Source organism: Coffea arabica, chromosome 7c (assembly GCF_036785885.1).
Source record: "Coffea arabica cultivar ET-39 chromosome 7c, Coffea Arabica ET-39 HiFi, whole genome shotgun sequence".
NCBI lineage: Eukaryota > Viridiplantae > Streptophyta > Magnoliopsida > Gentianales > Rubiaceae > Coffea > Coffea arabica.
The window spans coordinates 4,945,841-4,969,298 of NC_092322.1; the positions used below are offsets into that span (position 1 = coordinate 4,945,841).

At 38.3% G+C, this 23,458-nt stretch overlaps 4 protein-coding genes across 6 annotated transcripts; 1 reads left to right on the top strand and 3 right to left on the bottom strand.

Moving 5' to 3' along the window:
* The first annotated feature begins 698 nt into the window (after positions 1-698).
* LOC113699218 (NADH dehydrogenase [ubiquinone] iron-sulfur protein 4, mitochondrial-like) lies at positions 699-3,674 on the top strand. The gene is made up of 5 exons (XM_027219419.2): positions 699-1,145; positions 1,548-1,636; positions 2,383-2,512; positions 2,825-2,854; positions 3,431-3,674. Exons 1-5 carry the CDS (start codon positions 984-986, stop codon positions 3,485-3,487), a joined length of 468 nt encoding a protein of 155 aa, XP_027075220.2. The 5' UTR covers positions 699-983; the 3' UTR covers positions 3,488-3,674.
* A 749-nt stretch (positions 3,675-4,423) lies between these two features.
* On the bottom strand, positions 4,424-8,857 carry LOC113699217 (probable amino-acid acetyltransferase NAGS1, chloroplastic). Of its 2 annotated transcripts, none has more exons than XM_072057301.1 (10): positions 8,341-8,857; positions 8,150-8,237; positions 7,604-7,869; positions 7,336-7,487; positions 6,287-6,707; positions 5,900-5,997; positions 5,654-5,765; positions 5,412-5,571; positions 5,059-5,131; positions 4,424-4,729 (listed from the first exon to the last, which is right to left on the bottom strand). In XM_072057301.1, exons 1-10 carry the CDS (start codon positions 8,719-8,721, stop codon positions 4,579-4,581), a joined length of 1,902 nt encoding a protein of 633 aa, XP_071913402.1. In that variant the 5' UTR covers positions 8,722-8,857; the 3' UTR covers positions 4,424-4,578. The 2 variants fall into 2 exon arrangements, with proteins under 2 accessions (XP_071913402.1, XP_027075219.1); XM_027219418.2 differs by having other exon boundaries at positions 7,664-7,869; positions 8,341-8,855.
* A 3,508-nt stretch (positions 8,858-12,365) lies between these two features.
* Positions 12,366-16,524, bottom strand: LOC113698045 (uncharacterized). 2 transcript variants are annotated; one of them, XM_072057302.1, is made up of 10 exons: positions 16,347-16,524; positions 15,286-15,502; positions 14,466-14,623; positions 14,236-14,381; positions 13,808-13,870; positions 13,640-13,732; positions 13,213-13,374; positions 13,015-13,121; positions 12,693-12,812; positions 12,366-12,594 (listed from the first exon to the last, which is right to left on the bottom strand). In XM_072057302.1, the coding sequence occupies exons 1-10, from the start codon at positions 16,459-16,461 to the stop codon at positions 12,498-12,500; spliced, it is 1,278 nt and encodes a 425-aa protein (XP_071913403.1). In that variant the 5' UTR covers positions 16,462-16,524; the 3' UTR covers positions 12,366-12,497. The 2 variants fall into 2 exon arrangements, with proteins under 2 accessions (XP_071913403.1, XP_027073513.1); XM_027217712.2 differs by having other exon boundaries at positions 12,765-12,812; positions 16,347-16,523.
* Positions 16,525-17,941: 1,417 nt separating this feature from the next.
* LOC113698592 (uncharacterized) lies at positions 17,942-21,454 on the bottom strand. The gene is made up of 3 exons (XM_027218462.2): positions 20,399-21,454; positions 20,131-20,291; positions 17,942-18,633 (listed from the first exon to the last, which is right to left on the bottom strand). Exons 1-3 carry the CDS (start codon positions 20,649-20,651, stop codon positions 18,475-18,477), a joined length of 573 nt encoding a protein of 190 aa, XP_027074263.1. The 5' UTR covers positions 20,652-21,454; the 3' UTR covers positions 17,942-18,474.
* Between the last annotated feature and the right edge of the window lie 2,004 nt (positions 21,455-23,458).

Genomic DNA, 23,458 nt, shown 5'->3' on the forward strand with positions numbered 1-23,458 from the left:
TCCCTAAGCCCAATTTTTGAGTCTAATAATCCCAAAATTACCATAACATCAACTATGGGTAATACTTAGTAGTATAATATATTGTAGTAACTATAAAACAAAAGGCATTTATCAAGTTCTGAAATCAATAATAAAAAAAAAAGTGTTACTAAACTTGTTTCACAAAAAAAAAAAAAAAAGCTTTTCCAAAAGTTTTTGATGGTTAAGAATTATACTACTAGTTTCAAGAGCACACTCAATGTGCATGTAATTAGAAAATAATTAAAATAAATTAATTTTATATAAATTTCGTTTGTAACATACAAAAATTTTATATAAAAATTTCACGAAAGAAGTTTGGTTTATATGATTATAGTAATTTAGCAGTTACAATATTTAGGATAATTATGAATAGTTATATTGGCAAAATGTGAGCAAGTGATTAGGTAAAAATTGATTTTTATAATAATAAAATTGAGAGTTTAAAAGATAACAAATTAGTTTGGCCTTGTTTGGCAAGTAAGTTTTTTGTTAAGTTTGTCTGCTATAAGTTTTTTAACAACTTTAACTACAGTAATAAAAAAAACTTCTCAAAAATTTTAAATTATACACTTCAAAATATTTAAAAATTTACATATTTTTAAAAAAAAATTTTACAATTTTTATAATAAATTACAGTAAAATTTTAAATAAACATTCAGAAAACTCATTTGTCAAACGGGAGTGTTTAGTCATTCCTCGAGCATTCTTGAAGCTAAAAATCAGCAAACGCAGTTACAAATCACTACTAGCTGCTAAACATAAATTTACAACTACTGGGGAGCATAATTTTCAATTGCGCTTTGGGGCAAACAAAAAATGCAATGCAAAACATAAGTTCCCAAAAAATTTCACTTATTCCCCTTTTGTCGCCCTCACTGCTCTTGCGTATCATTTTGATCTGATACACCAAAAATTCAGCCAATCCCTGCACCGGCCACATAGGAACCTCCGGCATCGGAAAAATGGCGAGCTCCCTTCTACGCCTCGCTAGGCGATCTCGTCAAGCCTATCCATCTTTCCTGACCCCACTGTCCAGACCATTCGCCTCAGACGCATTGGTGGAGACCAAACCTGGAGAAATCGGCATGGTCTCTGGCATCCCCGAAGAACATCTTCGCAGACGGGTATACTCTTTTCTGTTAACGTGTTTTTTTTTCTCCAATCATTTTTAGTTATAGTCAGTTAATGGAGGTAATTTTAAATGAAAAATAAAGTAATTCAATCGATATCTGAGCTAGGGATTTCAGTGGACCACTGAATATTTTCTTTATTTTTGTGTATAAACTGATTAAAGAGCTTCTATTGTTGCTATAGTTGATATCATATGACTAAGTTTCTTTCATGCATTAAAAGTTTAATCTTGCAGGCTGTGGGTTATGAAATATAAACTCATAATCATTTTAAATATTTAAAGGTGCATAAGGGAAAAAAGGAGTAGTTATCTTTTCATAAATGTAATTGTTTGTGGCATTATTTTCATTTGGGAGTCCAAAATTTAAAGAATACGTTCAATAATTTCATGGCAGGTTCTGATTTATTCACCAGCTCGAACTGCGAGTCAGCAAGGATCAGGAAAAGTTGGAAAATGGAAGATCAACTTCGAGTCTACTCAGAAGTAGGTTTTATTTTCTGTACCTTTCTATTTGTTTGTTATGGGGGTTTCAAGGAAGTTTTGACAGATATGTGACCTCTAAATGCACATTTTGTTTCAGTTGATTTATTGGTTTCTCAGTGCTATAGTTGTTCAGTTCTGACTAGGATGTTAGTAAAATATATTGCAGTTTATTTGCCAATTTAAACAGATTGCACCAACTTCTATCTGGTTATTAAAAATTTGGGCCTTGACACTTCAATTAACAATCTTCATTTTGTTTATTTTTAAGAAAAAGCCTTTTACCAAAAAGGGCAAAAAAGGGAGGTTTTTTTTTTTTTTTTTGTTTTTTGGTTGCGGAGGGAGAGAGTTTCGGATACATATCAGATGATCTGTACTTCTACTAATTAGACACTTTTGAACTTGTGTCTTAGTTACCACATAGTTTTTGAGCTTTGCAGCTAACGACCCGCTTCTTAGTGCATTGGCACCGTTACTAGTTTAACTTCAGTATAGTTTCTTGTTTGTTGCATTTATCAGACAAAAGTAGCGTAGTAATGCCTTCTTTCTGAATGTGGAAAGGTGGTGCTTGCTCTGTTATGATATAGGAAACACTTGCCTCTTTGGTCACTAACTAACAGATCACTGCACATTGAATCTTGATTCCCCTTTATGAAACACTGCAGTTTCCTCTTCATGGATGGCTCCTGAGTATGATGAATGATAAAGATGATCTTTATTCAAATTTGTATTGTTTCTGTCATATCTAGATGGGAAAATCCACTGATGGGTTGGACATCCACGGGGGATCCATATGCCCATGTAGGTGATTCTGCTTTGTGTTTTGATAGTGAAGAAGCTGCAATAGAATTTGCTCAAAGACATGGTTGGGATTACAGGGTATGTGGACAATCTTCTCTTTTTATGATGGTCTATACCTTTTCCTAGTAAATTGTGTTAAGAAGTAATAACTGTTTTAAAAAATAAAGGCAGTTAAATTTGTAAATATTGTGTTTGAGGTTTCAGAGAATTGAGTGATTAATTGGATCTATAAAGTGGTGATATGTGATATGTACAAGGTAGTCAGAACTACAGGACAATTGAATAGTTCCTGGCATTACTTTTTAGCCTTTTTGTTCTACAATATTGGGTGTCAACTGTCAATTCGCTAGTAGTCTGATGTTTTGTGTTTCCATGACTTCTTATTTGCAGGTTAAGAAGCGTCATACACCATTGCTAAAGGTGTGAAACTTCTGCTTGCCTGAATGATATCTTTACATGAGCTAATGGATGTAAATGTAGTAACTGGCTTTATCTTTTGCTGATAAGTAGTGCATGCTTTTACCAAACGAAAGGCCTTTTTCATTTGCAGCATTACAGTTCCTGTCTTTAACAAATATCTGGTCAAGAGTAGCTCCCGCTCCATGAACTTCCTTCGAAACCCCCCCCCCCCCCCCCCAAAAAAAAAAAAACCTCAATAATATGGGAATAACCTCCTTATCAGCATATTTAGATACATGTTTGTTATCAAGTGTTGGTTTGACTAGTCAAAAGCATTGAATTGCATCTTATGCAGGTTCTTTCACCCTTCCACCTTCTCCATGCTCGTCATTTCTATAGCCTAAAGTGTAATTTAGTGTCCTACAAGTACATAGGTCAATGCATAGACGAGCATAATTCTTTATGACTTTGATTAGATGCAATACATTGTTGCTGCTTCTGCCTTCACAGGAGCTTAATAGTTCTCTTAATTTGGTTTTTGAAAACTTAAATAGCTTCAGTTTCCGGTGCCAGCTGATTGTTTTCCTGTTTCTCTAGCCCAAGGCGTATGCAGACAACTTCAGATGGAAGGGCCCTCCAGACACAAAGAATTGATTTCTTTCTGCCATCGCTTCTTTCCTACTTGGGACACCTGCGGCGAGGTCTACGTTGTGCCACAGGCTTGGATCTTATTTGTAGCATGTAACTGGACTAATGTGCCGCGTTAGGCAGATTGCAATCCAATTGACCATTTCGAATTGAATAAATCAATAAAACCTTCTACTTTCTTGCTTTTTGTTTACCATCCATTGCGACAAATTCTGCCGGCTTCTTTGATGTATTGGTGCTGCAGTATTCTCAGGTGTATTGGTTTTGGCATGTTGTGTGATGAAGATCTTTTTGTTTTCAATGACTTTGTAATATGAACCTGCAGCGCTGGCCCAACGTTCGTCCTTATTGTGATCCTTTTAAGATAGAGGGCACATCTAGTCGCGTGGAAGCGTATCTGGACCATTTCGATACTATGGGCGAGATAACTGGAAATTGTAGGAATATTCATCTCATTCAGAACTTGAACAAAAAATCAGTCAATTTATTTTCCTTACTGAAATGATTTGCCACGAATTTCCTCGTCTATTATACCTGCTTTCATGCAAAATACAAGAATTACGCAACGTTGCGAAAAGCTGATGATGGACCCTAAAATTAGCTTTAGCTTTAACAAGAAAAAGAACAAAAAATAAGAAAACAAGGACCCGAATTTCAGTAGACTGTCTTAACGCTGGTAGGAAGCAGGGTACCGCTCACCTTCCTTCTGGCACAAGTTTATAATGCTTCGTAATTGTGAAAACCTGGTTCGAGAGGGCTGTTTGAACTTCTGGCAAACAAATCTCAACACAAAGGAACTAGGATGCTGACAACCCTGGAGTCCAAATTGCAACTCATGGATGAGACCAATGCTGTACCCCGCACCAGCAGCCTCTATCAGCCGTATATTTGGGCTCAGATGACGCAGTTCCATGAATACAGATAGACGATTTTTCCCACAAATAAAAAGAAACGTAGGAAGCTACTTTAAGGGCTCCGGCTTACAGGTCTTGCTTCCGAGGAAAGCCGTAAAATGATGTGTATTACAACAAAATTACATCACTTTGCAACTTTCAAATTGTATTCAATCCCAACGCAAACGCCATTTATATATCAAGTCAAGTGAAAGCACCATCCAAACGGATGCCACTCCTGTCAGGTAGCAGCTTCTTCATATAATACTTGGATCTGCGGGATAAGTTGATCTTTTTCCGCCTCTCCTGTGGTATATGTTCGATGGAACACTCAGAGAAGCCACGCCTTACAAACCTGACGAAAACATTGCAAAGCCATTAATCACAAAATGAAAATAATCACTCTCAAATACATGCATTATCAATGAATAACTCCATTTTAGAAACCCATCTTGACTCTGCAGCAGGGCATAAGTGCGCCTACAAGAACTTATTGATTGCATTTGTGACCATAATTAAGCTTGTGCTACTGATAAAATGCTTACATCCACAACGGAAGATTTAAATTGGTACTAGAAGCCTTCCAATTTTGGTGAGTATACTGTTCATACTCTTGCTTTTCCATCTTACTTGAAACCATGAGTATGTATTACACAATAACAGAGAAAAAGAAATAGATCATACCAATCTGCTGTGCGAGTTGTTAGTAGAAAAAGTATTTCTAATCCAAGGGAAGATGCCTTTTTCTCAATGTAATCTGCATATAGCACAGACATCAGTTATAACAATGAAGATGCAACATCATAAATTTCTCAGAAAGAACTGATGATTTAAAACACTAAGCAACCTAAAGAGATAACATGACCCTAAATTCTTAATCATCTGCTGTTTGATTTTCATCTTTTTTTTTGTATTTTTCATGAACCAAATTTTCCATCCAACCAACAATTGAAAAGCCACATACAAAGATTTGTCAAATCAGACATCTAGATGCCAGAGCCATAATTTATTTAATGCAGAAACACAACTTATCATACCAAGTAATTTGTCACCCTGTCCTTGACCACGACAGTCAGGAGAAACAGCAATTGCAGCAACTTCCCCACACTTCTCTTTAAAAAAGGGAAACAAAGCAGCACTAGCAATTATTTGACCTTCTCTTTCCACAACAATAAGGGAATCCAATGCTTCCAGTATCTGGAATGCAAAAAATACATGATTTAATTTCAAGAAAAAAAGATGTAGTATATATTAGTACAACAAAAGCATGAATGTAAACCTCTTCCTCCGTCCTCCTGATCAATATGCCAGATTCTTCTAAAGGCTGTATTAACTGTTTTATACCAGGGATATCTGTCTTCCTCGCCATTCGTGTTCCTTCATAAAGATCACTGAGGTAAAAAACAAATGTCAACTTGGGGGGAAAATCTCCTGAAGTAGTTAATGCTTTGATTGTTTAAAGGGGTACTGATTCAAAACCTAGGAAATGATTTTGTGTACAACAGTACTGCAAAACATGTCCTACCTTGCCACCATAGTCCCTACACCATCTCTTTGAAACAACTCCTTGAGCAAAACACCACCAATCTTGCCATCCAGTAGATGAACTCTCTGAACTCCTCCCTGATGGAAAGAAAGTCAAAAGAGTATTACCTGAAGGGAAATGATGAAAAATGTTTTTGAGGGAAGAAAAATAGTTCTTTTCATGTAATTTCTCTCTGTCATTTTCTGTTAAGAGGTAGAGGGATATAAATTTAGAGGAGTATTTAAATGCTTAGAAAAGGTCTTTTTATTTTTGAAAGCAATCAAGCAAAACACTGCTGATGACTACTATGGTAAACAGAATGACGTTCTTGGTTAGAGTTAACTAAAGAAATCTGCTATTGTGAGTCAGTATAATTCTGAGACGTACTCTGCAAACAAAAGCTGCAGCAGCTAATTCTGAAAGGTAACCATTTAGCCGGCTTAGCCTCTCTTGACCTCCAATAGCAAAACCTTGTTCACTAGACCATAATCCATTGCCATTGTCAAAGCCAACACCATTTTGAAATGTTGCACTATATTTATGGCTAAAACCATTCTCGTTTAAAGAACGTGATGTTCCATGCGAAACATTATATCCCAAACCAGTCAGGTCGTCTTGCCCAACGGCTTTTACATAATTTGCAGCTGTCTCACTTTGTTTAGCGCGTTCACGAATCAGCATGTCTGCATCCTGAAGGGTCAAGAAGCGAATAAGATGTCCGCAGTCATCCAGAATTGGCCCATTTATGATGCAGATAAGTTTTTCTGCACCAAGAGCTAAGGCACAGGCAGTTGCAACTTCATATGTGCTGCATTTAGCAACCAAGATGGCATTAGTGTCGACACTCTGGACATTTACACAGAGTTTATATGTTTCATGAATGCAATATCGCAGAACGGTTTAGAAAACGATCCAGCAATTCAAGCCTAATTAGAATTTTGCAGTATGAGTATCCGCAAGTGTCAAATGCAGCATAATGATATAAAAATGATCAGATCTTTAGATCCTTGGATTAATGTGTAGCCCAATTAGAACCAGAGAGAGAGAGAGAGAGAGTGGTCAACAAGAGATACGTCCGATCCATGAACAGGTACATCTAAAAGTGGCAACTCTCAACTCCTGAATCTTTTGAACAAGATAAGCATTGCTAAGCATCACCATACTAGTTCTAAGATGACCACTGCAAATGCCTAACTAATCCTTAAAGAACTTCAGGTAGATAAATGTAATTTAATCAGAATTATTTTTTACAAAGGACAAATGACATATTCAAAATATTACAAGTCAGAAGAAGCAACTTTCAGAAGAAGCAACTTAGACATCATTAATTAAGAATCAGTACTGAGGATCTAGGTGAAACTTAAAGTAGAAATTTTTTTGGGAATCAGATCTTGTTAGTGGCAACAAAAATACCTACTAAAAGCCAAATAGCATACTTGCAATTTAGCACTTCTCCAGAGCTGGAATAACCGAGATTGCTTAAGATCACTATACAATCCTGATCAAGCCTCTCACGAATGCGAGAAACATCTATCTTCTTTACTTCACCGGTTGACGCATAGTCAGTGCCCTCAACAACTCCTCTTCTCTGCCAAAAGAGAATTCAGAAACACAAACTGCTTTGAGCCTTTGATAAAAAGTTAAAAAGTGTTACCTAGGAGAGATACATTAGATAAAACTTGTCAACTAATTTAGAAAGGTCACCCATAGCATGCAGGGGAAGTTGAAACTGAATGCAGATGTTACTGAGCTTTGGAATCGCACCTTTGCGGCGAGAAAGTTACCACTTGCAACACTAACACCATCATGAAAACGACTATTATCTCCATGTCGGCGAATAGCACTCAAGGAAGGTCCGGGAGACAGCTTTGCCTCAATCATGATACGAATTCTGCCAGCAGCATCTATTGCTGCCTGGAGGGAATCGGAATCAGTGATCCTGTAGCGCCCAACATACTTGGCCTCTCTTCCTACAACCAAAAGACAAGTAAGCACATGCTATTTCAGAATACCATTTAATAATGTAAAAATCCAATGCTTCAAAAGTGCAGCTTAAAAGCTATTAAGCACAAGAAATCTTTTTATGGTCTGTTGAGAACTAAGTTAAACACAAAGTAACGTCCAGAAAAGGCAGGACTAATACGTTATGATGCAGAGAAGACAACCCAAACAAGTGAGCAGAAGTGGCTTAATGACAGAGAAACAAGAACAAGGCAAATAATAAGATTGAGAAAGAAATCAACTGGAAACCTCTTTCAATCAAAAGCTTGTCAATTTGCACGTGGGTCCCTGGAACCAGAACAAATTTGATTCCCAGCCCATGAAGAAGCGAAATATCCTGCAAGAAGAAGGTTTACAGCTATTTATACAAGCAAAACTAAAGGAAAAGGAAAGATAAAGGCGGAGAGAGAGAGAGAGAGAGAGAGCAATGAAAGACGTGCCATGAGAATATGATCCAAATCAGAGCGATCAATAATTTCAGCTGAAACTAAAACGACGAATGTGCTGCCTCTGTGAGCTAAAAAATAAGGCCAGGCTTCCCGAAAAAACCCGACGAACGACTCGTCCTTTTTAGCATTAATACTACTGCCGCTGCTTTCCTCCTCTAAAACATTGCATTTGATCAAGTTCCGTTTTCTCCCGGAATTAATAAGACCACCGTTTGAAGACGAGATAACAAAGGATGGGAATCGACTGAGCTTCCCCGAGAAAACATTCCAAATTCGAGGGTTTCTAATACTTGGGCGGTGACAATAGAATTGTGGCTGCTGATGATGGTTTCTGAGAGAAGTAACGCAAGAGCTGGGAGACGAGGCAGCCATGCAAACTCAGAGCTTGGAATATTGAAGCAAAAATGAAATCACTACTTTCCTTTTTATTCCCAGCTTAAGTTGCTGAATTGGATTCGGTTCCGGCTGGAGGCGGCGGTGATTTTACTAAATTTACATCTAATTTACAGCGCCGCGGAGCGTTGAGAAATACAAATACTACTACTACTACTACTAGTAGGGCTGCAAACGAGCCGAGCCGAGTCGAGGTTTGAGCTAATCGAGCCGAGGCTCGATTAAATTTTATCAAGCTCGAGCTCGAGCTCGAGCTCGACGAGCTGGCAATTTTCGAGCTCGAGCTCGACTCGAATCAAGTCGAGCCGAGCTCGAGCTCGAAAAAAATAAAAAAAAATTATTTTATTTTTAAAAAAATAAAAAAAAAATAATATTTTTTTCTGAATAAATAATAAAATATTAAGGATATATACGTAATTTCGCTATGAAAATAAAAAATTAAAATATATTTATATATAATATACGTAATTTTATTATTAAATAAAAATAAAAAAAATATATAAATATATATACTCAAGCTCGCGAGCCGGCTCGCGAGCTAACGAGTTTAATAATCTGAGCTCGAGTTCGAGCTCGAGGTTGACTCGAGCTGGCTCGAGCTCGAGTCGAGCTCGATTAATCTCGAGCTCGACTCGAGCTTGACTCGAGCCGCTCGCGAGCGGCTCGATTCGTTTGCAGCCCTAACTACTAGTAAGAAACTATTTAAAAAAAAAAAAAAAAAAAGAAACCGTGGCTAGGGGTGGACCCCACCTTGATTTCTGCGTGTCCTATATGTGTTTTGGCCGTTACGTTCGGGAGAGGTGTTCCCCTACCCACACCGGCGTTTTCCTTGCCAATCAATGGATAGCTACGCCAGAATTATCTAACACCTACCCGTCATGTACCCTCCAATCTACGGACAAACTGAGGCGAAAACTTTTACATCCGGAACAAGCTCCGGGTTAGATTTACTATAATTACTAGTGCCAGTTGCAGATTACCCTCCCTCCATCACTACCAATTCCCCTATAATCATCGCGTTTTTTTTTTAAATTTATTTAAGAGTACTTTAACCTTTCGACCAAATTAATTATCGCAATTATTTAATATCAATTTTTATTTTTTTGTAATACACAGTTACACTCGGATTTTAAACCATAATTTTGTTACACTTGATAAATTCATCTAAGATTAAAAAATTAATACTACAGAATTATAGCACGGAAGACGAGTTCAAGTTACTACAGAATTAAAAGTTCTAGAAGGTACTTGCCTTTGATTTAAACTTCAAAGTGGACAGAGTCTCCGGCTGTGGCCGGATATGCTAAATTCCTTCTAAAGATTCATTGGATCGATTGGTCTGAGGTCATCGACAAAAAAGAGAAATCCGTAAAAGAGGGGGGGGGGAGGGGGAGGGAAAGGTACACTAGAACCGTAAACGAGTCGAGTCGAGTCGAACTTTGATCTAATCGAGCTGAGTCTCGACTAAATTTTATTAAACTCGAGCTCGACGAGCTAACAATTTCAAGTTCGAGCTTGAGTTTGAGTTCGAAATAATAAAATATTAAGAATATATATGTAATTTTACAATAAAAATTAAAAAAATATTAAATATATATATACTTAAAATAAGAAAATTAAAATATATATATACTTAAAAAAAAAATAAAAAAAAAATATATATATATATATGCTCGAACTCGCAAATCGGCTCGCGAACTAACGAGTTTAATATTTTGAGTTTGGGTTCGAGTTCGAGTTCGACTCGAACTCGATATTGATCGAACTCGAATCGAACTTGACTCAAACGACTCGCGAACGGCTCGATTCGTTTGCAGCCCCGAGGTACCAACCTCGAGTATGGTAGGCAGAAAAGGGCTGTCATCAATGTCTGCGGAGAAAACTAGGACGAAGGTGCTCCGCCTGTGGGCCTCAAAGTAGGGCTGAGCTTCCCTCATGATTTTCACAAACAATTTCTCATCCTTCTCTGACGAATTATTATTAGTATCACTATCGTAGTGCTCCTCTGCCACATTAGTAGTAGCAGCAGCAGCACCACTTACTCCCCAGTCGCCATTGCAGCTGCCGCACCTCAACTTGGACCAGAAACTTTCCCTCTCCTTTGCTCTCAACGTTGATCCCAATCTTAGGTCGGTTCTGTCCATCAAATGGGCCGATACTATAGGAGTAGAGTTCAAGACGGCCATGGAAAAAATTACTAGCAGCAAACAAAGTAGGAGTAGGAGTATGTATGAACTTGAAGAAGATGAAAGAAGGCAGTAACAACTAACAACGTACTTTTCTGTTACTGCTATTATGGAATTGCCGCTTTAATTAAGATATAAGAATGCTTAATCTTACAGAGAGTGTCACTACTGTCTTGTCGTGGCAAAACTATGCAGCGACCCGTTGGTGTGCTAAGATCTTTATCATACGCTGGCTATATATTAGTAGTATTATCAGTCGACGACAAAAAAAAAAAAAATACGCTGGCTATATTTGTTTGTTTAGCTGATTTGAGTTGCGGAGAAGGAAAGGAAATCTCGAGAACAGGCGCCTTCTTTCCCTTCTACCAGTTTCTCTGACTGCGAATGCGACGCCCATGACGGGGTTTCAATTCAAATTTTCAATCGACTTGCGAATTGAACCTGATTTTCGGGAAAGTTCACACACTATTCGATTCGATGATAGTAGGTTACGTCGTCGTTTCCACATGACGATGCTGCCATCAATATTTCAACTTCGCCCTCCGATATATCAATTTGGCATTAGACGAGAATTTTGAAGGCCACTGCGATCTAACCGTGTAATGCCACAAAGGACATCTTCTATCCTGTCTCTTCATCTTTAGTGGAAGGGTGAATTATTTGATAGGAAGGCATCATCATGGCAGATCTGACGAACTGGCCTTTTTTCGTACGATAGAAAATTACCTTTTTTTGTAGCTTTTAATTTTGATTGCCATATCCGTCTGATTTCTTCTTCTAGGGGAAACGACTCAACAACACATCAAATCCTCCAGCGAAACGAGAAGCACAAGGCCATCACAAAATTGAAACTCTGGGAAATGTCAATAGTGAAAGAAGAATATTCCTCAATGGCTAAGGAATGAAGTTTGATTTTTGGGGCAGAATAAAAAGAAAAAGAAAAGCAATTGTAGCTTCACATTAGTAGTTTTACCCCCTCATCTTTTTTCTCCATAGGAGATCTTGCTCATGCACAAGCCAAAAATCTAAAGACATCTGAATTAGGCAGATAAAATCGTCAGGCCGGGGGAAGGAGATTTTCATTTACAGGTTACAGTTGACTTCGTGAATCAGCGAGTCGCGGCTGCTGATTTGATCTTTTACATGCCAATAGAAGCCACTCGATCCATGATGTTCCAAGTAGATAATGAACGTACACGCTATCAGATGGTTAATCTGGTCAGTCTAATAATATAAAAAGAACGAGAAACTAAATCCATAATCACCTACAAAATCAATTCTAGCAACTAATGTACAGTACACGATCAGAGTATTGGTTGAGCCGCACCATCCCCTTAGCCACCTTGCTCAACAACATACCCTCTATATCGTGTCTTTGCCACCACCTTGCAGTCACTAAAAGCTCAAAGCCAGTGGAACAACCTCTGCAGATAGTTGGGCCTGGTAACTTCTTTGTTAGGGGCTAAAGTAAGTCTATCTGCATGAGCAGCAGCCCATATATTGAAATCTGGGGAAGAGACCAGGTTCTCCAGTGCCTTCTTCGTGGAATCTCTGGTAAATTTGTCCCACTCATCCTTTGAAATTTTTCTTCGGTAAGGAGTGGTATGAAAGGTAGAGTAGAACGCTTCTGAGTCTGTCAACTGCCTTGGAGACATGCTGGTAGAACCTGAAGGAAAAGCGGAAATAATTAATAATAAGCAAGAAAGAGAGCTAGCATATGTCTCGGGTGTAAATTAATAATGTTGTGTCAAAAGGTGAATCCACCCTTGCAAGGTGCTGGATGGGGCTTCAGTGAAGGGCATAGAATCATGAGATTCTTTGACTGGTGATGCATACTTATCCTGAAATATCTTGCGCTTGGACTTTCTCAATCTGTGAAACCTTCTGCAAGGATTTGGCAAGCACTTTTCCATTAAAGAGCATATTAGCCACTAAAAAAAAAATTTCAATACCATAAATTATGCTTACTTGGCTGAAAATGAGGATGATGCCAAGCATTTTGGCATATGCAACATGGGTAGCTAATAGATGAAATGGAAGCTACCCAGAAAGGGCTATTGCAATCTGAACTCATAGGGTGACTCACCTGTATACGCCTTGCAGAAACTCAAGAGGGGTAAATCTCCTTAAGATTGATGCAACAAAAATTCCACAAAGCAATGCCTCTGCTGCTAGCAGAGGGTCAATAGAACTCTGAAGAATATGAAATCAGTACTCAGGTAGAGAACAAATAGAAGTCTAAGAAAGGTCAAACAAACTCTAAAACACAGATGAGCAGCTAAACCTGCAGAATCATAACAGAAGCCAAAATCCGAATGGACCAAGCTACAAAATGAGATACCCCAACATCAATATTTCCATCTTCTGTCAGTACAAGTTTGTGGACAACCCAAAAGCCCAACCAAGCTCCAGCAATGACAAGAAAAACCAGCAGAAATATTCCCAGCTGCATAAAGTGACAAAATGCATTAATAACTTTAATCCTAAACTGGAAGTGGAGGCAAAAAAATCAGCAATACGAGGAATTTGAAAAGTAAAAATGCTAAAATAGAGATTGAAGGCCTCAAAGGAAACAAAGAAACCCCATCAACTTGGAGATGAGACTGAGCAAAATAGACTTAAAGATTTCCATCTCAAAGACTAAATCAGTTTCTCAATGCCAAAAGACAAGTAAACTAAACTATCAGAAAAAAAATAGGGAACTTACATACAGGATTGTACATGTCTTCACTAATACCAATCTCAGTGAGAATTGAACGCAACAATCTTGGCAAGTAACGAAGTAGAAAAGTGCCCAAACCAACCTGAAGATAAATTGAGAAGGTTGAACATAATCTTCATTTGCACACACTAAAGAATAGATAAAGTTTGATACCGACCATGGATGAATACAGGACTATCGCAAGTGAATTCTTCCTGCCCGTTGGAAGAAGCTTCATCCCCTGTCGACAGCATATTAGCAAAACAATAGTTAGCTTTAAAACAATAAGTGTGTGTGTGTGTGTGTGTGTCTACATATCCAGAGATATATACATATATATATATATATATAGAGAGAGAGAGAGAGTGAGTGATCAAATGTTAATCCAAACTGCCCATTGCGATCCTTCATTTTAAGTGCAACATTACAACTGATACCTATATGCCTGTCTGCAAGCTCGTCTATAATATCAAGTTGGAATGCGCAAAGTTCTTGAGTAACATTTACAGTCAAATAGAAATTCATCTTGTATGAACATCACTGCAGTGTGGCATTCATTTTTCATGAATATAAAGGTAAATTTACCAGAAACCTAATGAAGCTTACCTGGTACAGGACCATTAATATCACAAGAAGAATTCCCACAGCCATTGCACCACTGTAGTAAAAAACTAAGGAATTGCTAAGGAAGGAAGCCAACATCATCATGATAACTCCTAAAACCAAGAATATAACACGATAGAAGAAAATTTCTGCAAAAAGATTGCAAATGGTTTGTTAAATAAAAGTATTACTAAAAGGAACGTCACTTAGTCATTTGATCCTAAGAAAACAACCTTCATCAAGGGAAACCTCAATAGGTTCTGTAGGGGAGCCTGTTAGCCGTATATCTAAGAGCTTGTGATCAAATGGCGACATTGAACTCATCCATGACCCCTTGGTAAGTTTCTGCCACTGGCTTTGATTGCACATCCCTATACCAACAGTCAAATTCCTGCAATATCAAAGTAGAATTCAAACCTAGTGTATAGCATGTGCACACTAAAAAAGAAATTCATTTATAATATGGACAACTCAAAACCTAGCATATAGGATGTGCACATTAAAAACAGAAATTCATTTATACCATGTACAACTCAAACCTAGTAAGGTATTCAAAGTATAACATGTAAAAATTTAATAACAAGTACCACAGCCACTGTCTTCATCCACTACTTATCCAATTCTAAGCTGCAATCAGTAAGCAGCCAGGCTTCTTACTGCTAGGAGAACTATTTTGCTTCTAGTGTAAGATCAAGCCAAAAATTGCTAATTTCAATATTATTTACTAAAGAAAGATGTCTTCCAATAGGAAGGCAAGTTAATTGAACCCATTACATACTTTTCAGTTCAAGAACACTTCTAAATAATTATTAAGGCAACTGATGAGCAGTATTGCTATATCTGGAAAACGACAAGGAGCTTCTTTGCCAACAGATTAGTAGAGATGCTGAAAGCCTTTTAGGTCTCCTTGAGCTAAAATAAGCTTTGACGTAAAGCAATCGATAGGCAAATGCCCTAAAACAATTAGTTATTAAAAACATGTGCAGTAAATCCAAATTTCGACTTAGACGAGAAGGATGCAGTAACAGAAAACCAAAATGCAAAATCACGCACCTGTGGAAACAAACCTCAATAATGGGTGGACGACCACTGCTTCCTACATATGCAACTTTCACTCTGATAGTATTGGGAAACTTCTTCAAACCCTTCAGCCTTGACAAACCTTGAACCTTAACTCTTTCACAAAGCACTTTGGTTCCAGGTTTTACACCAGGTGATTTGTCAACTATTAAGCTTGGTATTAGCTGCAACGTTGTATTCTCAGTAACAACTGCAAGCATGAAAACAAGCAGTTATACATGCACAAAAAATGTCTCAGAACACAGGCAAGTTTGACATTTAAATTTGGCATATATCCAACGTAAAACCAACTCAAAACTTGAGTTTGGGGATCCCTGCTAAGACTTCAACTTCAGGATGCATATTTTACACAACCTGGAGGTGAATTTTGACAAGATAATTACCATGAAGAAAGAAAACAGTTTCAACAGTAAAATAGAGTTGTGCCACTCCCACCCCTCGCGGAAAAATTCATTTCCGGTCTGTGTAGGCATTGCAGCATTAAGTGCTTGTGTATCAAAATTTGAAACTTCTAGAGGGATACAAACACTTAAAGCTTAGTCTACAGTACATGAGATATAACCCCAAAAAAAAAAAAAAAAAACCCCTTCTGCAGTACAATTCGTGATACGCAAAAGGCTAGCATATATACCATATTATATACGAGCTGCAGAAATCCATAATAGCGTAAGAATTAAGTAATGATTCATGAAAATGCACGCACTTTCACGAAATTACAGACAAGCGACATAAATCAAGATACTAACTAAAATTTTTAACACATCATCCCTTCCTTCTTCCAAGTTTTTTGGCAACAAAGTATATTACCACGACGAAGTTATTCGGCTCCGAGCTCTTCAGCCCTAACATCCAAGCACCAAAAACTTTTCTCTAGTCAGTTTTACTTTAATTGCACGAAAAAGTAAAATCAGCCTTCAAGTTTCTAGTCTTTACTCAACTTTCCTCACTGTCACTTTTCCTTGCTCAGAAATAAGCGGTAAACAAACATCAAAGGAAAACAATTATGTAAAGCCGTAGAATCTTGGGAAACATACCCAGTGTATGGTCGTTAGCAGAGACAATGGAGGGAAGAATTGAAATTGAAGTGAATAGGACCCATACAACGGGAAAAATGACCCGAAGCGTCGAGGTTGCAGCAGCGGTAGCCATGTATTCTGTGATTAGAGTAGAAAAGGGTAGCAGTTGAAAATACGAAGGCAGGAGGAGGGTATTATTGTTCTTTTGGTTCTAAAGTAAGGGGCCTCAATTACTTAGGCCTCTACCAATTTGCTCTTGGGGCCCAAACCAGATCCAAACTTTGCCCGCCTCACAGATAAGCCCATATAAAAGTAATTAGAGAAGGGACTACTTGTGTATATCCTAAATTTATCGGCCCAAAATTTATGGCTGTAGGGCCGAAACAAAGCATTCAACAACAAATGACAAAAGAAATCTGCAAACATGTCATGCACTTTATCCTCATGGTGATTCTATTCTATTTCTTCCTCATTTTTTGGATCCTGGATTCAAGTATTTCTTTGCTAGACGATGTTAAGTTCTTTGTTGTCTTAGCCGTATAATTTATGGAGCAGTATATAATTGAATCCAAAGCCAAAATACATGCAAGCCTAATCTTCATGAACAAATTATAATTCATCAAAATAAAATTTTGTAATAGGAGTGTACTGTCAACAAAACTGCAGATCATCTACCCCTTTTTTCTTTTGGCTTTGGAGGCAGAATCTTGAAGTTATTTTCCAATAGTCCTGGCTCTCCCCCTGTATACTGTCCTACTTAATTAAATGTGCAGTTCCATAAGCTTCTACCAAATAAAAAAAAAATGAGAGAGAGAGAGAGAGATATGAAGAGGAATGATAAGAAGGGCTTGAAGTATAATTTGATCGTATTCTGTATTTCTCGAAATTTTCCATATTAAGAAAACCACGGCTATATGTGAACCAAGCTATTATACTGAGTCCCTGAAATGCAGATGCAGACTGATATACATGTAAAATATGAAATGCAGATGCAGGCTGATAACAGTTAACGACAGATACTGCAACTGATCTTAGCAACAGACAGAGAAAGGTTGTAAAAAGGCTGGGGGATGCCGCCCAATGCAGTTCCAATATCCATCATGAAAGTGACATACTGTTACTTTGGGAAGACTTCAGCGTACCGTTTCTTCCTTGATATCCTTATCGCCTTTCGCACCAATAAGGTTGGACTCTATTTTTCTTATTTGCACTTTCGATATTTGAATAAGAAACTCTTGTTGTAATACAGCCGGTTACCTACGTTACCATATATATATATATATATATATGTATGTATAAATGCACGTTGTCTTTCCTTCATTGAGCAAGAAGATAAGTTGAATATATCAAGCCCACGAATAGAACACAGAATCTATGATATAGACTGCTTGGTTGCCTTATGCTTCTTTTTCTTTCTTCTTTTTTGGATTTTTTTTGTTTACACAGCTTTATTACAATTCCTAAAACCCTATTGCTACTGTGTCAAATTCCACAACCTATTGCCGCCATTTTTTGCCTAGAAGACGAAGGAAGTTCTTCAATAAAATAATTTTTTTTTTTTCTGGTGTAAGGCAGCCAAACAGCCTCTCTTTTTTATGTGCCACATCGGTAGATATATCAAGTGGAACTACATAATTTTGCATTGAACATAAAAGTGGACAAAAAATATTGCACAGAGGATCCATCTGGGCGGGGAAGTGTACCGAGATCACTCATTTACACTTGGAAAAAAAAAACAGAGAGAGAGAAGAAAATATACGCGATCAAGAGCTGCAAGGTGCATCTGCAGAAAGCTTTTAAAGTATGACTTAAAAGGCACGACACCTGGGAGCAAACCCTCCACATAAATCCAGCGAAGACGTCACAAGCTAATAGAAACGAAATGGTCCCTCCCTCCCTCCCTCCCCGCTTCTTTCATTCATTTATACAAAGAACATCAATGCAAGAGGGAATTGTTCACGCAAATACAGAAAACTGGTAACTGATGACGAGTGCTTTTGTACATGCATGAATCATGCATCTTCTGAAAAAGCAGCATGCAAGAGAATCTATAATTTGTGCGGAAAGGCGATAAAGACGATCAGGAGTAGCACTAGGACGTCACTGCGTCGTAGTAGAAGTCCTGGCAAATCTCTCAAGGCTGAGTTCAAGTTCCAATCTCTGCAATACTCTGTAAGGCTGGCTTCCACTGCCCAACATGACCAATATGATGCCTTCCCACGCCTCTGTTGCTGCTGCTGCTACCACTGTTGCTGCCCATTCCGCTACTACTGCTGCTACCTGCTCCATAGCCCTCGTGCGCGCCCTGCGAAATTAAAGACATCATCAGATTAATTAATACACACGCCTTGCTGGCTAGTTTATTAAAGGACATTCATTAGTTAAACCAACTGAATAGGAGCGAGTGTATATAAAATTAAATAGCTTAAAGATGAAAGCAAGCTAATTTAATCATGCATTACCCCAAATCAAAATTGATTAGTGCTCTTTTTTGGACCAAAAACAAATACAAGGTATAGACTTCAGAAATAAATTCTGAGGATGGCATTGGGGACCCAGCTATTACCATCAAATCTTTTAAATAAAAGAAGTCAAACCAATTTCATAATGCATATATTCCTTCTTCCATTTATTATTATTATTTCCAGTTTAACTCCAAATATGAAATTGAAAACCCATGTGACTCTTTATGATTAACCTTACCAGTTAACCGAACTTTACGAATACTCCAATAAATAAATATTTATTCTCCACCAAACTGGTATATTCTCAAAGAAGTTCCCATGCTCCTGTGCGAGGCAAGGGTTAGGGTTAGGTTATATACCTTGTACCGTACCTAACCTAACCTAACCTACCAGGTATACAAGATATTTTTGCTTATATTCTTTTTATTTTCCAGTATTTTATACTTGGGGTTGGGGGATAGTGGTAACAATATATGTATTTAGCAATTAAAACAATTTATAATTGGATTTGGGGCCAGCCTATTTTTCACGGCCTCATTAATTAGTCGTTGTTGGCTTTTTATCTTTTTATTAGAAACCACCACCATCTTTCAGTATCCGAACATCAGCATTCAGCAATAACTAGTAGAGGCTTGGTGGTTGCTATGATATAATCATTTTTCTTTAAACTCCACCAATAGTTGGCTGCGTGCCACCCAACTTTTCTTATACTACTTGTATATGAAGCAGTAGCACTTAATTAATCCACCATGCTTTCTTTTTATTTATTTATTTATTTATTATTAAAATCCACTATACATGTATGCTTTCTTTAAAAGCGCTTCAACATGTGCCTACGTTTAGTGCTCTTAAATTTTAGTACTTTCTACTTGGAATTCATACGATATTCCTTCATGTGTAGACATGACAAAAAAAGAAAAAGCATGGAAGGTGAAGGTACACTACACACTACTATCTCGATTCGCTGTGAGAAAAAAGAATGAATAAACTTGAGTACTACTAGTTGTAAAGGCTGGTGGCAGCCACTTAAGCGGGTAATCTTGCCTCCCACCAAAAAATATCACATCTAATCTAAGTGATTTGTTTCTAAAAAAATTCACATCTAATTTAAGTGATTTGTTTCTAAAAAAAAATTCAGGTGAATGTACTATGCATCCGTCTGATCTGATCTGATGATAGTTCAATCTCCTTCAAATTACCCGTGTACCTTCTTAGATTCGCCCCTCCCCCTTAGAGAACTGGGAACGAAATGACGTACTTAGAAGGAACCTTTTAAATATGAAGGGCATGTTGAATATGTGGTAGTATTAAGTAGTAGAGTTAATCATTATTATTACCTTAATAAGCGACGAAGTTCCATTCACCAATCTGGGCCTGGAATTGGAGTTGGGAGTCAGAGCAGACAAGTTAGTCTTGGTGTCCAGGACGAGCCCACCACTCTCCTTTAGCAGTTTTCCAAGTTTCACCGATTTCTTGGCGGCAAACTCTTTCAGTACATCTGTGTTAGTAGCAAGCGAGCAACAAGAAGACTCCTAATTAATTATCCTGTGTTGTTGTTGCAAGAAAATAAAAAGGAGTTGCAACAAGAAAGAAGTAATGTCATGCCTTCGAAGCTGACGAGTCGATAAACTTGTCCCATAAGCAAGGAGTCATCAGGACGGAGAAGCTTCAGCTGCTTCACCGGTGTACCATTCTCCGACCTCGTCGCTGTCGATGAGCTGATGACAAGTGCGACGTAGTGGCCGGGGTTGGAAGACATGACCTCGTGAGCGCTGACGGACCAGTAAATCCTCTCGACTTTGTTCCCCGGATGCTGAATCACCACCGTGGCCGCTTCTGCCGCCTGGCAATTCCCCATCGATCAAACCCAAATACTCTCTGCTACAACTGGTAGTTGGTAACGTAATATTTGCTTCTGTTGTGTTGGTGAGTGAACTTTATTAAGTAGTAGTAGTACTAGTATTGGTTGAGCTGAATGGTCCTCCCTTTTTGTTTTCGTGAGGCCAAAAAATACAGAAGGAAGGTACGTTGTAGTGAGAATTGAGAAAGAGAGAATTCCCCGGCAGAGAAGGAAAGGCAAAGAGAAGAAAATTTTACTTGAATTCTAGCATGAGCTTTGACCACAAAGCCAAGTCCCTATAATGGTGTAGGAGTAAATGTGAGAAAGTAGCGTAGCGTGGCGTAGTGTGACGAGGTGTCTGACGCCCGTCAAGTTCACCGACGTACGTTTAAGAATCCCAGAGAGACGTGACAAAGGGCACTCTAAACAGAAGTGATTACGGAGGAAGGGAAGGAGGAGGCAGGAGGGACTAGGGAGGGGGACCGAAGGCAAGCCTAATTAGAGAGAATTTCTTGAGTAGTATCTAGGTATACATATATATATAGAGAGAGAGAGTAGAGTAAGCAGCGTGAGATTCCCCCATAAATAAATGGGAATAACAGCCGGTGGTTCTCCAGAAAAATTAGGTTGACTTGAGTTGATGAAGCCAACGTTAACGATGGAGAATGGTCCAAGCAGACATTAAGGGGGTGGAAAGTGCATTAGGACTTGTGATAACGATGGATGGATGGATGTTGAGAGGAGAGATTAAATGGAAGAGAGAGAGAGAGAGAGATAGGGGAAAGAGACGTGGAGTGTTAGATGTGCCAAACTGCAGGTTGAGGTATTAAAAGGCCAAAAAAAGATGATGATAAATGCAGGTTGAGGTTTATGACTTTGCGTTTGCAGGTGAAGGAAGGTAACAGTAATGCTTCTACCGCTGCTAGACTGCAAGTAGTGGTGGGTCTAGAACGAATACGCACGGTAGAAGAGATCGTTGGTCAGGACTTGGTCCCAGGCCCAAGTTACACGAGTCGTATTTTTTGTTTTTATCGGATACGATAGATCTGTACTATTCTATTCTGTACTGCAGAATGAGAGATCTAAGAGATTCAGAAATAATTCGAAAAAGATTGAACCGAGTCGTATATATTATATATGTTTCAACCTTCAAACTTACCAGCAACAACCCCCTTTTTTTTTTTGAGGAACAACCCTCATTTTGCATCATGTTTCTATAATTTGTGTTGTTAGATGATGGAGGTTCCTTAACGCAAATGGATGATCATAAGTATTGATAATGTCCTTCTAACCCACCTTCCCATTCATCCATCATCCATCCCATAATATAGTACAGTATATCATAGTACCACGGGGTATTCCTAAGACAATTGGGGTAGAGTGCTCTACTGCTGGTAGTTGTTTTTGCAAATGCTAAAAAAGATCGGAAGGATTAAGGCCACTGGTGATTATGAATTTTAACCAGATTCTCAGTTTTGTTGGGTTGGGGGAATTCGGCGGAAAGAGATGGATTCAACGGCGATCGTGGTCCACGGATGTAGAGCAGAACAAGATGGTCAACGTCGATCCAGCTTTTTGTGGTGCTTTGCTTGAATTTTGCTTTCATTAATAGTGGCCCAGTGGGCCTGTGCTCTTTGATGGGCCATTGACAACTCACCTGACAAGGGAGCGAAACGCCTGTTGTTGTCATGTGGTTATATCTGCTCATCGCGGCCCAACTGAAAGTGGAAGCAGAACCTGTTCAATTTTATTATTAGGTGGAGTTTTCAAAGGAAATGTCCCGCAAACGAGCAAGCAAAGAACATGATGTGAAAATTGATAAAGAATAACTGAAAGATAAAAATGGGATTGGGAAGCGGGCTAACGATTGCCTTCTCCATGTTTCGGATCCTTCCGTCTTCGATTGAGATAATAGAGTAGCGATTCACTCAAGGCCAAGAGTACAAATTTCTCAATCTTGAGATGCAAGAGCAGACAGCATTAAAGAGTGGAGGTTGGTCTTCGTTTTCAGGAGCCCTTCGAAAATTTATGTTGAGAACCACTGGACTTGAACCATCACATGAATTAAGCTGTGAATGATGTTTGATATGGATTCTGGATTGTACATGTAGAGGTCTTGGGGTAACGCGAAAAGAACTAAACCACCACCGGATCAGACGGACGTACTACGCACTCGTCTGAATTTTTTAAGTTGAGCCAGCAATCAACTATGGATGACCACACCATTACCAGAAACTAAGCGTCAAAATTGACCTTGTAGTGGGGAGCAGGAGGCATTGACCAGGACAGGGGCGTTAGCCCCTTGTCAAAGCCCCATCATAACCACGGCATTTTATGTTGATGAATAAGAAACTTGAAGAAAAAAGTCTGTTTAACAATTTTAATTTTTAACTGGGAGAAATAATATTATTGAGTGTCATTTAATTCCTTATCCAAATTCCCTATTTCCTTTTCTTTTTATGCTCATTATGTCTGGTTCTCTTTCATATTTAAGCTTTATATATAGTTACTGAACTCATGATGGCTTGAGGTATTTAAAGAGCACGTAGCATTTTTCCCAGATCAATTTTAGTCGCACAACAACAACAACACTGATTGATATAGAATTAATGAAAAGGAATCAGATGATCATTGACATCATATGGAACGTAATGATACATCAAATGAGTGATTAGTATAGCCAGCCTTTAAGCAAGCAGAGCTATTGATTGATAATGAGATAGTAGATAAAAATATTGGCCATCAAGCTTTGACCGTGCCCTTCTCCAAGCGGGTCTCTTTGATTTGTCGCAAATATGGAGCGGACAGGAAGCGGCGGATAGCTG